This window comes from Eptatretus burgeri, chromosome 9 (genome assembly GCF_056783735.1).
Source record: "Eptatretus burgeri isolate ZD-2024b chromosome 9, Ebu_testis_v1, whole genome shotgun sequence".
NCBI lineage: Eukaryota > Metazoa > Chordata > Myxini > Myxiniformes > Myxinidae > Eptatretus > Eptatretus burgeri.
Window position 1 is genome coordinate 21,349,649 of NC_140969.1, and position 16,438 is coordinate 21,366,086.

At 38.9% G+C, this 16,438-nt stretch overlaps 1 protein-coding gene and 1 long non-coding RNA gene across 3 annotated transcripts in view; one reads left to right on the forward strand and one right to left on the reverse strand.

Moving 5' to 3' along the window:
* The first annotated feature begins 513 nt into the window (after window positions 1-513).
* Window positions 514-16,438, forward strand: part of WIF1 (Wnt inhibitory factor 1) — a 57,302-nt gene continuing 41,377 nt past the window's right edge. For both annotated transcript variants that reach the window (XM_085894305.1, XM_085894306.1), the window contains exons 1-2: window positions 514-752; window positions 1,285-1,424. In XM_085894305.1, the coding sequence (XP_085750431.1) occupies window positions 557-752; window positions 1,285-1,424 (336 nt within the window). In that variant the 5' untranslated portion in view covers window positions 514-556. The remainder of the gene's footprint in view (window positions 753-1,284; window positions 1,425-16,438) is intronic.
* Window positions 5,393-16,438, reverse strand: part of LOC147019679 (uncharacterized) — a 77,545-nt gene continuing 66,499 nt past the window's right edge. The window contains exon 4 of the long non-coding RNA XR_015061486.1: window positions 5,393-11,728. This is a non-coding gene — a long non-coding RNA (uncharacterized LOC147019679). The remainder of the gene's footprint in view (window positions 11,729-16,438) is intronic.

Genomic DNA, 16,438 nt, shown 5'->3' on the forward strand with positions numbered 1-16,438 from the left:
ATATCAGTGAGTGAGTGAGTGGTTGGAATGATCATGCATATATATATATATATATATATATATATATATATATATATATATATATATATATATATATATATCAACATCTACTGGAGGACAAAGACACGAACAGACAAAAGACAAAAATATTAACCCAGTGGAAAAGATTTGAATCTGGGATCCCAGCTTCATAAGGTACATGATCAGATGAGAATACCAACAGGCCAACCCTAAAAGCTTACAGACAGATGGTGGAACTTCTTTCGTAATCGCTTCTTCAGAGAGATGAGAGAAGGGTAAACAGTTCTCTCCCCCCCCAAAAAATAAATAAATAAATACAACACCCCCTTGGTAGGCAATGATGAAGGCAGCGTTTTAAAGCTTCCTCCATTTCAAATACATTCAGATTTTTGAAGCTTTTGAACAAATTAAAGACACAGGCAAAGAAAAGAGAGAAGAAAGGGAAGCCGGCGATCTGCACCCAACCCCCTCCCCCAAGCCTCCCCACCCCTCCCCTTTCCCGCTTTGTGCACTCCTTTGAAGATGCCGCTCTATAATGAGCGCTCGGAGGGGCATTGCCAGCCTGCTCCGAGTACAGTCAAACGCCATAGCCATGGGTCGCTACTCGTCGCTCTCGATATCCTTGTGTCTGTCCCTCTGCCTGAGTCTGAGCACGACCGTCGTTACGACCCCGCATCCCCAGGACTCCCTCGCCGTGTGGCTGGATGCTGCGCAAGCAAGGCACTTTATTGGTAAGTTTAAAGATATGTATATATATATGTATGTATATATATATATATATATATATATATATATATATATATATATATGTATATATATATATATATATATATATATATATATATATATATATATATATATATACATATACATGTATATATACATACATATACAAACTAACTTCAGGAATGGAATGTGCATTGATCAGCTTTACCGAAATGATGTTTGAGTGGAGGCGAAGGTTTCAAACTTTTTGATCAAACTTTCTAAATTCCCCCAAAACAATCCACCCATTCATTATTATTTATTACTTTCGAAATTGATAATAATCGATACCCATTCAGAATTGAAAGAACAAAGCTGGATGAACCTGAAAGTTAACAAAAAGGTGAACTGTAAAAAAAAAAAAATTAAACACGAAATAACCTTGAATACCGACACCGAGTCTCGAAAGGAAACTCCATTCTATCGCATCGAGGAGATTTCCATGAGTTGCGTGTTGTTTTCAGAGAAGGATGCACTTGCCCTCCGTGTGACCTCCAGGCTTGGATCAAGATGTGTACATTGTGTCGGATGGAAAGATGGCGCCCTTTACGCAGGATTTCCGAAGGGCACAGCAGCGCATGCCTGCAATTCCTGCCACAATCCCCGCCATTGATTTCACCTGGGAAGCTGCCCGCAAGGTGAGCCCCCACGTGCATTGTGCCCCCCAAGACGAACGCAATTGTGTTGTACAAATTAACAGATCAGTTTCGTGCATTAATGTTGCTATTATTGTTGCATTGTTGTTCGCTGAATGAATCTGAATCGAACAATCGTCGTGTCATTGTTGTGATTCCTTCATTGGAAATCACTAACACAAATGACCTGATGGAATAACACTCTCCAAGCTCATATAACACCATACCCCAGGCAGTGTTTAAGGACTGTAAAAAAACAGCGCTTCGATTTTAATAAAATAATGATTCTAACGATTGTTAAGAAAATTTCCGAAAGTTTCGTGCTGTGAAGTAGTCCAGAAGCATGAGTCCCCAACACCACTCTATTAAACCTTAATTCAAATTGAACTTCTGCAAAACTGAAAGTTCTTGGAATTATTATGATGCTTGGTGTTCGCTTAATAGTTAGGGTAGTGGGCTTTGGATCCTTGGGTCCTGAGTTCAAATCCCGCTCAGCTGTTGAGTTAATTCCAGATGGGGTTAACACAGCCTGTCATCCTTCTGAGGTCAGCAAAATGAGTGCCAGCATGCTGGTATACTGTGTCGGAGTGGCGACCCATCCACGATTGTGCCCAATAGCTAAGGAGACTGCTTAGGCAGCAGCAACGCTCTGCACAGAGTATGGTCCCAATCTCCTCTCCTCCTTGGAATTATTATGACAGGCGATTTGTTTTCTACAGTCTTCAACTTTATAGCTCAATTTAAATAAAACAAGCTCAAATGAGCTAAGATCCTCGTCCTCTTAATGATGACGTCATAAAAAAGGAATATGACGTCATTGTGATGTATCAGGTTTGCGACAAATTATCTGTGCTAATGCACGGCTCGATTCCCGCAAACAAAATTCAAACAGCTTGCCTAGTTTCGGAGATAATGGTATAGGCGATTTCCATTAGCGGAGATATTTTGACGTCATAACTTTTTCTAGGAGGAATTTTCAAAATCGGAGATGGTTACTGTCTGTGCAAGGAATTTTTACATATATATGCCAAGTTTCAGGAAGTTTCGATGAAAACTGTAGGCTGTGAAACAAAAAAGTCCACAAGAAGAAGATGAAGAACAACAACGTGAGTAAGATTTAGAGATCCTCCACGAGGATCTAAAAAATATTGTAAAAGGCGGAGGACAATAAATAAATTAATTCCGGGTTTTACTGCCATTTTAATCCAGTGTCTATTACATCACCCTGTCTAACATGTTACATGAGTTATTCGTGCCTGTTGTTTGTGTACATTATGAAGTCCTTAAAAACGGTGAATTTCCTGTTTGGAATGATTTTCAATTTTGTTTGACTGCCAGACAGGTATCCAGAGTACAAATATCATCTCACTCCTCTCTGTGCATGTGCGATCGGGATGAATTTGAAGACAAAGTATGGTAAACCGAAACACTCGTCTTCCTATTCATCTTTCGATTCGCGTTCAAAATATAACATTCGGTTTAAATAAGTTGTTCCTTGATCACAAACTGAAAAGATGGACAGACGGACAGACAGACAGACAGACATGAACCAATTGCTTATCCTCGCTTTTCGCTTTGTGTACCCAGAGTAAATATGGGGGAAACCTAGCATGGGAATAGATCCATTTTGTCCAACTGCTCATTTGTAGTTTACTCATCCTGTAAACAGTTTTGCCTTGTTTTTTTGATTCGATACCCTTTCCAGGGCACGACTGCTGCTGAAGCTGGGTTGTTGTTTGCCATTGTTTTCCAGTGGTAACATTCAGGGTAGCAATTTGGAATTTGTTCAGTGCTGGCACAAAATGGTCTACTTTTTGCAATATACTGGTACACTTCTTCCTTATTTCATACCGTAACACATGCCTGTGAGTGGCATCATTGGCTGAGGGCACGGGTGTGCCGCTGATGCAGTGCCCTCTGTAGGTCAGGGCAGGAATTTGTAATATGTTCACGGTGCTGGCGATAGCTCACCTACTGTTCGCAAAGGACATCGTGGGATCTTTAACGTCCACCAACTAATGCTGGTAGATGGTGCACCCGGTTTAAAGTCCATCTGAGGGACGGCAGACACATTGATGGATCACCCTGCCTGTGAAACACCAGAATGGCAGTTTATAGCTGGGTCAGGATTCAAATCCAAGGCTGGACTACTCAAAAATGAGTGTGTGCACCTCGAGGGCATCCTGCCAGCCCTGAAAAATACACTGTGCGATGTTTTGTGTCGTGTTGAGCATTAGCAAATGCCAGCAATTGGGACACCTGGCTAAAGGGATGACACGCTCATTGACGCATCACCCTGTCTACGAAGCAGCAAGCCGATAGTTAATCAGAGGGTCAGGAATATAACTCAGACTAGACAAACCGAGTGTGCACCCTTGAACTATCCTGTGAGCTGTCATCATTAGCCTTGTCCATTCACAAAGGGAAGGGTGTGTGTGCGCGTGCCTGTGTGCATTCACGTGCATTCGTTTGTTATAAATTTTAATGTCACGCCCCCTGGCGACCAGCTTTAATATTGTATCCCAAATGGTCGAAGCACAGTTACCATCACACATTTTTACACCAATTTTAACCATCAGCTGATTTTTGTACGTTTAATGTGGTTTACGTTAATGTTGACCATACTCGTTCCTGCGTTTTGTTTGTCCAAACTGCTCATGGTTTGAGTTATGCCGCAAGGCCTACGGGCTCGACTAGTGCACCCAACCAGCCTTGGGCAAGGTTCAACAAAGTTATCCAATTTATCCACAATTTTTTTCATGTCTAATTCATTTCTTTACCTTGAGTGTGAATTATGTCCAAGTTCGAGGTGATTAACCCTGTTTTTTAATCATTGGTGTCGTTTCTTCACTCCATGTCTTGCATAATGTTGTCAAGGGCAACATTTTCATATTATATCTGTGCCCCTTATAAATGAGATTAGTCTGTGTGTAATGGGAATCCTGCTAGTTCACATGATTAATAATCGTGATTAGACATGTTCGATTTTACCATTACCGATGTATTTTCGATGATATATATGGAAGTGGGAATTTACCGATTGTATAAATCACACGTTTCTGAATGAATATGAAAAGCTATTGAAAGGTTGCTGTGAGTGAGTCAGCACTGGTTTATTTACTTACCCCAGGAAGTACTTACCCCAGTTTATTTACCCCAGTAAGACTCTGCTTTGGAGAATTACATTTGGAAGGAAGCTACAAACGAACTAGTTAGAAGCTGTCGGGGGTTCAGCGACGAAGAGCCCTCTTCTGAAGAGAGCCCTCGGCACAAAACTTCGAGAACAGAAAACTTCACAGCTGAGTCCATGAATTGCGACCCCTTACCGAAATGAAGGTGGATACTTTGAGCCCACCCTGGGAGGATTCCATTCCACATTCTGAAACCCACATATTATGTAGATACCAATCAACGACACACACACACACACACACACACACACACACACACACACACACACACACACACACACACACACACACACACACACACACACACCTGGTAGGTCTCAGTTTCACCTCCTGATACCCATCCCCACCCGCATGTGGAGATAGCAGGCAAAAGTAATTTGCACGTACAAACGCATGCGTGCACGCACGCACACACACACACACACACACACACACACACACACACACACACACACGCACATACACACACACACGAATACTTTGAGACCTGGGAGGGCTCTATTTCACTTTTTGAAACCTGCATATGTAGACACCCATCAACGACAGACACACACACACACACACACACACACACACACACACACACACACACGTGGATACTTTGAGACGTCGTAGGTCTATGTTTCACCTCCTGAAACCCACCCACATGTGGAGATAGCAGGGAACAGCAACTTGCATGTACACACATAAACACACACACACACACACACACACACACACACACACACACACACACACACACACACACACACACACACACACACACACATACGGAGGTGGATACTTTGAGACATGGGAACCAATAACACATGCACCAGTGCCAAAAGCCATTGTGGTAATACAGTTTATGTATATACACACACGTGCAAATGTACACACACATCAAGTAAATCAAAACGACAAACACAAAGATATACCTTGAAACAGCGTTCTTTGAAAAAGGATTTAAAGTTGGTAATTAAAGAAATTCAAATAAAAAATGTATCAAGCCACAGAACACAAAATGTCAATATTCACTCGATGTTTTCACAGCTAGAACAAACATGGCGAACACCTGGTCAGATGGACCTTGTTTTATTTTTAATATGTATCGACATCAAAGTGAGAGGTGGAAGACAATAAATCACACAAAAAGGTTAAACAAAGCAATGTCCTCTAAAAATAAAATTGCACATTTTCAGTTGATGAGACTTCTCCCGAGGCACAAACCGCATGGCACAGTGGGACCAAACAAAGGTGGCAATGTGCGTCTAATCGATGTGAGATTGAAAGCACGTGTACTTTTTCCCAAAATGAACAACCAAGCAGCTTGGAGAGCGCTCGCCAAGTGGCTTAAGCATTCAAGCAAGCACTCCAACGAAACGGTCGATAAGAAACGGCTCCCTTGGTACACAATTGGCAATCACTGAACCGTCATATTCAATATACACCTCCAAGGTGCCCAAAATGTCACATATGTCCGAATTGGACAAATGAACACTTTCTAGGAGTCGGAACTGCTTGTAAGTTCAACTATGGAGCTTAAATTTTGTAATTCTTCTTAGTTTAAGAGCTACTCATGGCAATTGCGTGTGCGGAAATGAAATAAAACAATAAACACTGATGTCTCCAGGTGTTTATAAGCATTGCAATGTACCCAGCCATTTTTAGCTATGATGAACAGCTTGTTCCAAGTTGTGGCCTGTTCCAGGTCAAGGTAACATTGAACAGGCCAAAAAACATGGCAGCTTCAGACCCCCCCAGTGAGGTTACCCAGGAAACGCCTTTAGACCCCAGACAGTGAGGTGGCTGAGGATTGCCTGATGAAGGATATAATTAAATAAGGCCGTCAATTATCTTCAAAAGGGGTGTTTTAATTAACCCACACACCCAATTTTCACTCTTACACTTCCTTGGAGTTTTCTTAGTCTGCATGCAAAGTTTCAGGCTGCTCGGTTTTATAGTTTTGGAGTTTTAGAGGAGACACACAAACACTGACATACTGACACACACACATTGCATTTTATTAGTATAGATGAGTATTTTCATTGTAATGAAAACGTATCGTGTTCAGACTCAAACATCCACCAACAGGAACAAACTCAGCTTAATATTTGAGATTAGGCGACAATGATACACCTCGCACAAAACTGCCATGTTTGCATGGTATTTCCTACTCTTCTTCTTCTTCTTCTTCTTCTTCTTCTTCTTCTTCTTCTTCTTCTTCTTGTTCTCCCTCTCATAGTAATCAGCAAATGAACTTTCTATCCTCTATCATATCATTTTTCCATGAGATTTAGTATGTTATAAATTTTTTTAAAAGGCTCCAATTACAGGTATTAGTGCATTCCTGCTATTGCAGACATCGCTGCATGATGACGTCATGTGTAGGGATGTCTTTTTTCATACCACACATGGAAGCAAACATGGTATGGGATATTTTTGCCTTTTCAGTTATTGCAAATTCTGGGAAGCAAACATTGAGTTATAAGCGACATGTCACTGTCTCGCAGACAGAAAGTAACTGTGTTTGACATCTCACAAAGTTTTTTTTCTTTTTTTAAATATCAAATATCACTATTTTCTTTCCTCTGCATAATATGAGAATTAATGTACCTTCATTGTGTGGTGTATATAATTAGACCTCTGCTTTGATCACTGCGGACAAAACGTGCATTACCTCGTTTGAGTTGTAATCAAAATGTTAATTTTGTTTCCTCAAAACTGTATCTTCATTTAATGAGAGAAGATGCATTGTTCAGTCTTCAAAAATGTACATAAGCTACGTGGAGATAAAATGATAGTGGCAATTTCTGGATGGCTGGAGGTCGTGAGCTGTAGAATGGGCGGTGCTTATGACCCACCCACAGACAGACAGACAGACAGACCCACAGACAGACCCACAGACACAAACTCAGCTTTATATGTTAGATAGTTGGATGGTGTGGATGCAAATAATCCCATGATATATTTTGGAAAGAGTGCGTTGCTATTCCTGAACAAATTTCTCGCTTGTCCGGTGTCTATTTACCATTAGTGGCAGTAGGTAGGAGTGCCGACTGGGACATGGGTTGACATGGTATGGACATGACGGCCTAAATGGCCTCCTTTTATTTGCATTTCCTTAACTGTCAAAATATATTTGCATTTCCTCAACGAAACTGCTGATGTGTCTCATGGACGCTCATAAAACATCAGCACTTTAATTAGCAAAATTAATTTGACCCAACATCTGACAGCTGTTACATGAACAATCTATCGGAGATTATTTAGTGGAAATTGAATTTTAAAAAACATGCCATGTTGCATCTTTTGTGACTGCTTTGCTACCATTTTCTTAATGCAGACAAATATAGTTTGTTCCTGTGTGCTTCATTCTACATGTGGACAGAGACACAAAGTAAAAGCAGGGATGGGTGTGGCAGGATTACTATGGCCAACAAATTCTAAAAATCTTATTGAATACTTCATTCTCTACCTGTACGAGGAGGATTCAAACTGTTCTATGAATGAGATACTCACAATAGTCTAAGGCATGCCAAGGTAATGATTATTTTACAATGTATGATTATATTTTTTGTAAGAAATATATAATTGTATTTTCATTCATATGTACACCTCATTATACTTTTTTTTGGCAACTCTTGGACTGTTGTGAATGTCCTGTTCATAAAATTTCTCGAAGGCCCACATACACGTGGATTCTGTCCATCCAGTGCACTTGAGTGGGCACGAATCTGGATTCATATTTGTCCTCCTTATCACCTGTCCCACCTCTTCTCCTCTTCATTCTACTTTATTATAGTGATTATTTATTTGCTTGTCATTAGAATATCGTGAGAATAATAATTAAATGTTAGTTTCATTTTTAGCTCGCCTGTTCGAAGAACAGAGAGCTATAGCGATACCCCCAGCGTGAGCGTGAGAGTCAGCGTGAGCGTGAAAATGTTAAAGTTTTTGGTGCAAGTTATTTCCTTTCTAATGTTTTTATCAACCACACTATTTTTTTACTGATTACAATATACAAATACATATATTGCTTTAAAATTATTTGGATCAGACTTTACTGCAATGCTTTATAAAATATATTATTAAACTAGTCTTTTAAAAACGATAAATGTATAAACAGGCGAGCATTGGGTGGCTTTGACACAAACTCTCTGGTTTATTTTGTAGTGGCAAATTTTCTGGATGCCTCATAAGTTGCCATTGACTGCAGTCTTTCTATTTGTAAAATACATTTTCTCACGTTTTGTGATGCATGCACAATCCATTGGTGGTTTCGCGATGCAAAAAGTGAGTGGTATGTTGGGTAGGGTATGTTGAATTGTAGGTGTGAGAGAGGGGGTGCAGAGGGAGTAGGGCAACAAAGTGATCTTAAGGGTGTGGGTGGTTAGCAATCTCAAGGTGACGTTTGGTTTGAAACTCACTCTGTGATTTGTCGGTGTCTCTTTTGTTTCTTATAATTTAATTCATTCCCAAAGTAATACGTGATATAAAACATTTAATTGGATGCTTGCAGGGGTCCCATTCTGCTCATTTATATTTAATCGTCTAAATGCATGCATTTTTAATTAATATATAGTATAAACAGAATTTCCATTCTGAAGTTCTTTTCCTGTTTTCGATTATTAAGGCTGAGAGTATTCTTCAATGAAAAGTACAGGAATGCTAATGAAAGGTAGCTTAATGACCAATTTAAAACTTGTCCCCCCTTTTTCAATTGGTAATCCATTCATCCATCCATTGGGACCATACTCTGTGCTTTGCAGAGCATTGGTGCTGTCTAAGCAGTCTCCTGGGCTATTGGGCACAATCCTGGATGGGTCAGCACTCTGACACAGGATACCAGCAAGCTGGTACTATTTTTTGCCAACCTCAGAAGGATAACAGGCCAAGTCAACCACACCTGGTATTAATTCAACAGCTAAGCAGGATTTAAACTCAGAACCTTAGGATCCCAAGCCCACCACTCCAGCCATTAAGCCAACACCTGGCATAATTGGTAATGAATGTTAGTTTTTCATGTTTTTTGGTATTATACGAAGTTTTAAGGAAACAGATTTGAATGTCTTGTTTTGTGTTTGGCTTGTATTTCCATGGCTACAGAAACAGATCTCATAAATATTCTCCAGATGTAAATGATGGGAGGACAATGTGCATTATATGTTCAATATGCATATTAAAACAACATCAAACTTGATCGGCACTCGGTTGAGCGCATACTACTGCCAAGCTGAATAGTTTACATTTTGTATCCCACTGATAGGCCGGATCTGCATCTGGACCTTCAAAATCTAATCGGCTTGTTCTTGTCACCAACCAAACTCATTCACCAACCAAACTCAAGTTTTGTCATAATCAGTCTTCAACTTTTTGAAACATCATGCTATATATCGTTTTTGGTCCCATTTCTCAGTGGTGAAGAATCACTTTAAACAACATAACCTCCGTCCACCTTCGGTGATGGAGGTAATTAAAAGATTCTAGGATCCAGATCCGGATCCTCACAAAAATCGAATCAAAGTGTCCTTATCACATACCCAACCTGTCCACCAAGTTTCTTCCAAATCCGTCCATAACTTTTTGAGATATCGTGCTCACAGACAAACAAACAGACAGACAGAGGTGAAAACATAACCTCCGTCCACCTTTGGTGGTGGAGGTAATCATTTGTATCGTGAATTGTGTAATCAATTTATTATTTGCCAAATGTGTCATTGTCACAGTTGTAGCAAGACATGGAATGAATCTTATGCTGTCTGCCATACTTGCTTTCACAATGTTTCCATTCAGTTATCTTGATAGTGGGAATTTTGAAAATGAAATAAAAAATGTACTATTTAATACTTTAGATGTTGACATTCAAAAAGTTAAAGTTCAATCGATTTTTTTTGCATGTGACAATGTTTTGGGAAGTGAGGATTTAGACCGAGATAGAAATTTCTTTTTAATAACTTTCATTATGAAAGTCAGTTTTACAAAGTTGATGCCCTGTTAATTTTGTCACATTCTCATGTACATTTTCATTCGAGAAGTTTCTCAAAAAATTTACGACTTTGCTGTTAGTTTTTTGGAATCGCTTCAACTATTTCATTTTGATGATGTTGGTCTCTCTGAGACTTGGCTGAAAGATGACTGTCATGTTTCATTAACCAGAATAGTCAAATGTTTGTTGAAATAGACTTTTGTCACTCAATCTTTTGGCCTTTTGGTATGAATGCATGAATGCAGCATATACTTAGGTTTCGGTCAGATGTATCAGGTGGTGGTGTCCCAATCTATGTACGTAATACATGTTATGTTCAAAGGAATGATTTATTTTTAAATAGGCCTAACACGTTATGCGATTCTAAGTAACACACCAAGTTTTGTTCAAATCCATCCATAACTTTTTGAGATATCATGCTCACAGACAAACATACAGGTGTGAAAACATAATCTCTCTCCACCTTTGGTTTGCAGAGGTAATAAACCGAACATTTTCTGAATGTGTAAGACAGGAAAGTATTTATGCTTTTAAGAATTAATTCGGGGAAATTGTTTGGGATAATATTTTGAGAATTAGAGAATCCTAATTCTGCCGATGACAGGTTTGAATTGCGTTTGTATGTCTTATATGATAAATGCTTTTTATTCAAGAAAATGAGTGCTTAAAGAAAAAGAAAGTTGAAGCCATGAATGACTGATGGAATTTTGCAATCCAATACATATAAAAACAAACTCTATAAGTTTTTTTACATAAACCATCAGGCAGGAGTGAATTATGATATAAACATTTCATAAATAAGTTCTATTCTCTAAACAGATATGTTAAAATGGGATTTTACAGGAATAAATCTAAGCTGTCTAGCCTAGGTTTGAATCCCAACCCAACTACAAACTGTCATCCCGATGTTTCACAGGCAGAGTTATTCATCAATGTGTGTACTGTCCCTTGGATGGACGTTAAATGGACGTCCCATCTGCCAGAATTAATTGATGGATGTTAAAGACCCAATGGTATCCTTTGTGAAGAGTAGGCGAGCTCTCATCAGCACCATAGCCAAATTTCTGCCATAACTACTGCTGGGAAGGCAATGGCAAACCACCCATCATAATCTTTGCTCAAGAAGCTCCTTTGGTGGCTCCGACGCTCTGCAAAGTATGGTACATCAGAGAGAGCGAGAGAAATAAATGTACATGGAATATTTTGAATTCCTTATTCAACAAAGAGAACAGAGAAGATTATAATGTATTGATAAATTGTAATGGAAGAAGTAGAAGAAATTCAGAAGGCATCGCTAATCTTACTGTGATGGAGCAAACGTGAAACTCCAAAATTTACATGTGCCAGAAATAGTGCCACCTTTTGTGGTAGCCGATATTACAAATCATCTTTCTTTATCTTGTGGTGATGGTGTATGATATGTTGTGATCAATAACATTTCTTTTAAAAAATGACAACAATTATATAATGAATTTCCAAGACTGTGCCGTAGTCCAAAAAGGTACTCCTGCCCAGAGGTTGCCGCTAGTACTTTCAATCATCTCTTTACTGAAATATATTGCACTCTTGATTGGAAAATTCCAGAAGGTGAAGTTAATTTTTGGCAATATATTCATAACCCTGTTAGATTAAAAATGTATTTTACCATGCTACAGAAATTGAGATATGTGAAATTGCAAAGTTGTTTAAAAATAGCAAAGCATCTGCATTGAATTTAGCCCTCGAGTTATAAAATGTGTAATAATGTTAATAATTCGTGGCGAGATGTTGGTAGGAATTCGAATAAGGTTTTATTTTGATTATATATTTTTCCCAAACGTCAGCTAATCCCCCATCTAGCAGGGGAAATGGCCTTAAAAATGCCTGTTGTGTTGTATTTTTCCCAAATGTGGTTAAAAACCCTGCAAAAATTCCTTTGTGGGAAGAGGCAGGAGAAGGGGTGTGGTGGTAAGAGGGACCCGGTGTTGCTCTGCAACTCCCGGAACCCCTGCTAATCTTTAATATATCATTAAGTGAAGGGAATTTTCCAAACAAATTAAAGATTGCTGAGATTGTTCCAATTTTTTTTAATAATGGGGATTCAAAAAAAGAAGAGTTAACCAATTACAAACCAATTTCAGGGCTCTCTTGTTTTTCTAAAATATTGAAAAAGATTACATTTAAAATTGTAATTAAATTTTTTAATAAAAATGTTATTCTTCTTAAAAATCAGTTTGGATTTCATGCTAATTATTCTACATTCATGGCTTCAATTGATTTCACAAATAAAAGTTATGGATGCCTTAAAAAAAATAAGTCATTCATTGTTGGCATTGTTGTCAACCTGTCAAAGGCATTGACACAATTAGTTGTAATATTATGTAATCTAAATTGCAACATTACAGCAATCATGGGGTTACCTTTGACTGGTTCACTCATTATTTCAATGACAGCTTGTAGATACAAATTGTCTACATCTCAAAATGGGAGAATAGCAATATGGAATACCCTTGGGGTCTATTTTGAGTCTCATGCTTTTCATGTGATATGTAAATTATATTCATAAAGCATCTGTTTTATCGCTTTTCATCTTGTATGCTGATGACACTGATGTTTTTTATTGCGACAATTTCAGTTCTCTCTGTGATGTTGTAAATGGTAATTTAAAGTATGTATATGGTTTCAGGTTAATAGGCTGTCGGTGAATTGCAAATAATGCAGTTTCATTTTGTTTGATAATTAATCAAATAAATTATATTGATATAGAAGATGATAAAATTTGCTTGAATAAGGAAGAAATCCCAAGGGATGAAAAGGAAAAGTTTCTTGAAGTCCTCGTTGATTCCAAATTATCTTGGAAATTTCACATTTCGGAAGTAAAGAAAATGTTGCAAAAAATATTAATTCAATTTATACATTGGGATACTTTGAAATGATGTCATGCATACACAATCGTGCACTCTTAATTGTACCATATCCCTCTTATTGTAACTTTATTTGGATAACTACCTTCCAGTCAAGTTTGAGAGAGCTTTCTGTATTACAAAACAAAATAATTCATTTTTTATATCTTGGGTATCATCTAAAACAACCACAGACGAATTATTTCATGATTTGAACAAAGTTTTTTCACGTACTAATGTGTTAACAAACATATGCCAAGTTATTTCTGTAAACCTTTGATTTTAACGATGACTGTCATCAATATGATGTGAGATCCTCAACCCTGCTACATTTCACAAAATATAGAACACTTTCTTTTCAGTATAATATTCGTTTTGCAGGTCCACAAATATGGAACATTTCCTTTGACATAAGAAATGCACCCTCATTGAATGGTTTTAAAAGTAGATTAAAGCATTTTTAGATTTCTGAAGTCTATTCGACACAATAGGTGGCAGGTTTTTCTCGTTTTGCACATTGCCCACACATGTCACTCAAGCATATACCATCTTATGTTGAACGTTTATTTTTTTTTTTTGTAGATCGGCCTTGGATTATTTTGTGTTATCTAATGCCAGCGTTCCACGCGTCTTGTGTTCAGTGTTGTATTCCCATGAATATTCCTTTTGTGTTTATAGAATTTCGTTCCTGCCAGAAGCTTTGTACTTTCTCAGATGACACTGTCCCCTCGATGCAAACAATTATAAATCTGTCATATTATTTTATGGAAAATAAATGTTATTTTGAATTGAATTGAAGCACAGTACATGAATCTTATTGCAACCACTACCACTTCCTTAGCAGCCACAATTTTTCCCATCTTATTGTGGGGTCAGCTGGGGAAACTTTTGGCTGAAGTCATTTCAAGAAGGGCCAAAATAATATATAAATAAATATTTCAATGTGGTATGCAGGTTGTAGAATGGATTAAAGGAATATAACTAAAAAAAACTCAAGGTGTTATGATGGTAGCCATGATTTTAAAATATATATAAACAAACAATTCAGGTTGGTATGTCTTGAGGGAAATTGATTGTAAAGAATTTTTAAAAATAAATAATTCAAGGGCAGTTCTAAGTTTCTTCCCTGGGAAATAATTCAAGCCCAGTTCTCAGTTTCTTCCCTGGGAAATAATTCAAGCCCAGTTCTAAATTTCTGCCCTGGTTGAGCAATGATTTTGACAGGATCCTGCATAATAAGAGTCATCCCAAATGTTCAGTTATCCCTCCTACACAGCAGACATAATATCACTATCAGACTTTATTCATGTCACATGATTGTATCTAATCTCCATCTTCATTGGTGCACTCTTTGGACAGCAGTCAACCAACTCTTTGATCCAAGTACATTAAAATAAGCCTTTCTTGTGAAGTGTACATCATCCAGTGGATGTATGTATGATAACCTCTTCAGTAAATGTAAAACATCTTTCCCAATGCTTGTTTTTAATTTTGGGGAATAAGTGGATGCCACATGGACCTAAATCTGCTCAATATGGTGGGTGGGGCAAAACTTCCCACTCCAAAGACTCTAATAACAGGTCGCAGACATTGGGTTTTGTATGCAGCACAGCATTATAGTGGAGGAGAATGGCTGGCAGGATAACCTTTGCCCGAGAGGCATTCTCTCTGAGGAGAAGGGCTGGTAGGATGGTCTCGAGGTACGTACACTCTCCTCTAATCTGTCTAGCCTGGGTTTGAATCCTGATCCAGATATAAACTGTCATCCTGGTGTTTCACAGGCAAGGTAATCCATCATTGTATGCTCCATCCTTCAGATGGAGATGGATGTTAAACTGCCGGCATTAGTTGGTGGACGTTAAAGATATCACAGTGTCCTTTGTGAAGAGTAGGCGAGTTATCGCCAGTACCCCAAACAAATTCCAAATTCCTGCCACAACTCTGCTGAGAAGGCAAAACCAAACCACCCAGTATAACTGTTGCCAACACGTTGCTTTGGCAGCACCAACGCTCTGTAACAGAGTATGGTACAGATCAGAATTAGAATCAGAACTCGTATGTCGACATATCAATTTATTTCATGGAATTTGGTTCACATGCTTCTTGTATGAGGTTAGAGTGTTTCGGTTCTGGGAACCGAGCTGTTCAAGGGAACTGTTGTGAGCTGCGAACCGATGACCGACCCCCAAGGCAATGGCACACAATATGTATGAGTTCCCAAGTCATTAATTTCGGTATTACTTGTTACAGATAGGGTCCTTCCCTTATGTCAAAGGGAATCTGCATTGTGAGGGATTAGTTAGGTTTTTCCCATTCATCCCCATTTCTTCTCCACACATGAACCTCTCCTCCCATAACCGAACACATGCTGCGAACAGCCTAATTTGCATATATGCGAGCCAAAATCTATTTGAATATGTTTGCCACAACCAAACTTCCATCTCTACCACCATAGCCTTCTTCACTACAACGCCAGCGATAACCACCCTGCCTGCTTTAAATACACACCAAACTTTATTTTCATTCAAACAGCACCATTCAAGCTCGTCTTTCCAGCCTTCTTCCAAGATGCACATCGCCTCACCCAACAATGATGCTTCAACTCCACAACCACATCAACCTCATTCATCGTACCACTACCCCCACCTTCCTGCACCTCGGGACCATCATCTCGCCTCGCCCACGGATACCTTTGGCTCACGATCAGACCCAAGTCCAGCACCATTAAATATTGAGCCTTTTACACCAAGGCGCAAGTGTGCACTTACCATTCCTTCATGTTCCTCGAACAGCAGGGACCACCATGCTATCCAGCAAGCCAACTGCACCCTTCCAGGGTATTCGAGAGACTGTTTGGCACGTGCTAGTGCCAAACTCCCAGGAACCACTCCCACAAAAGGTGGGGATTCACCCTTGATCACCCCAAACTCCACCCCCCCCCCTCCGATGCATTCTTAAGTATCGGTGCTGGTCACA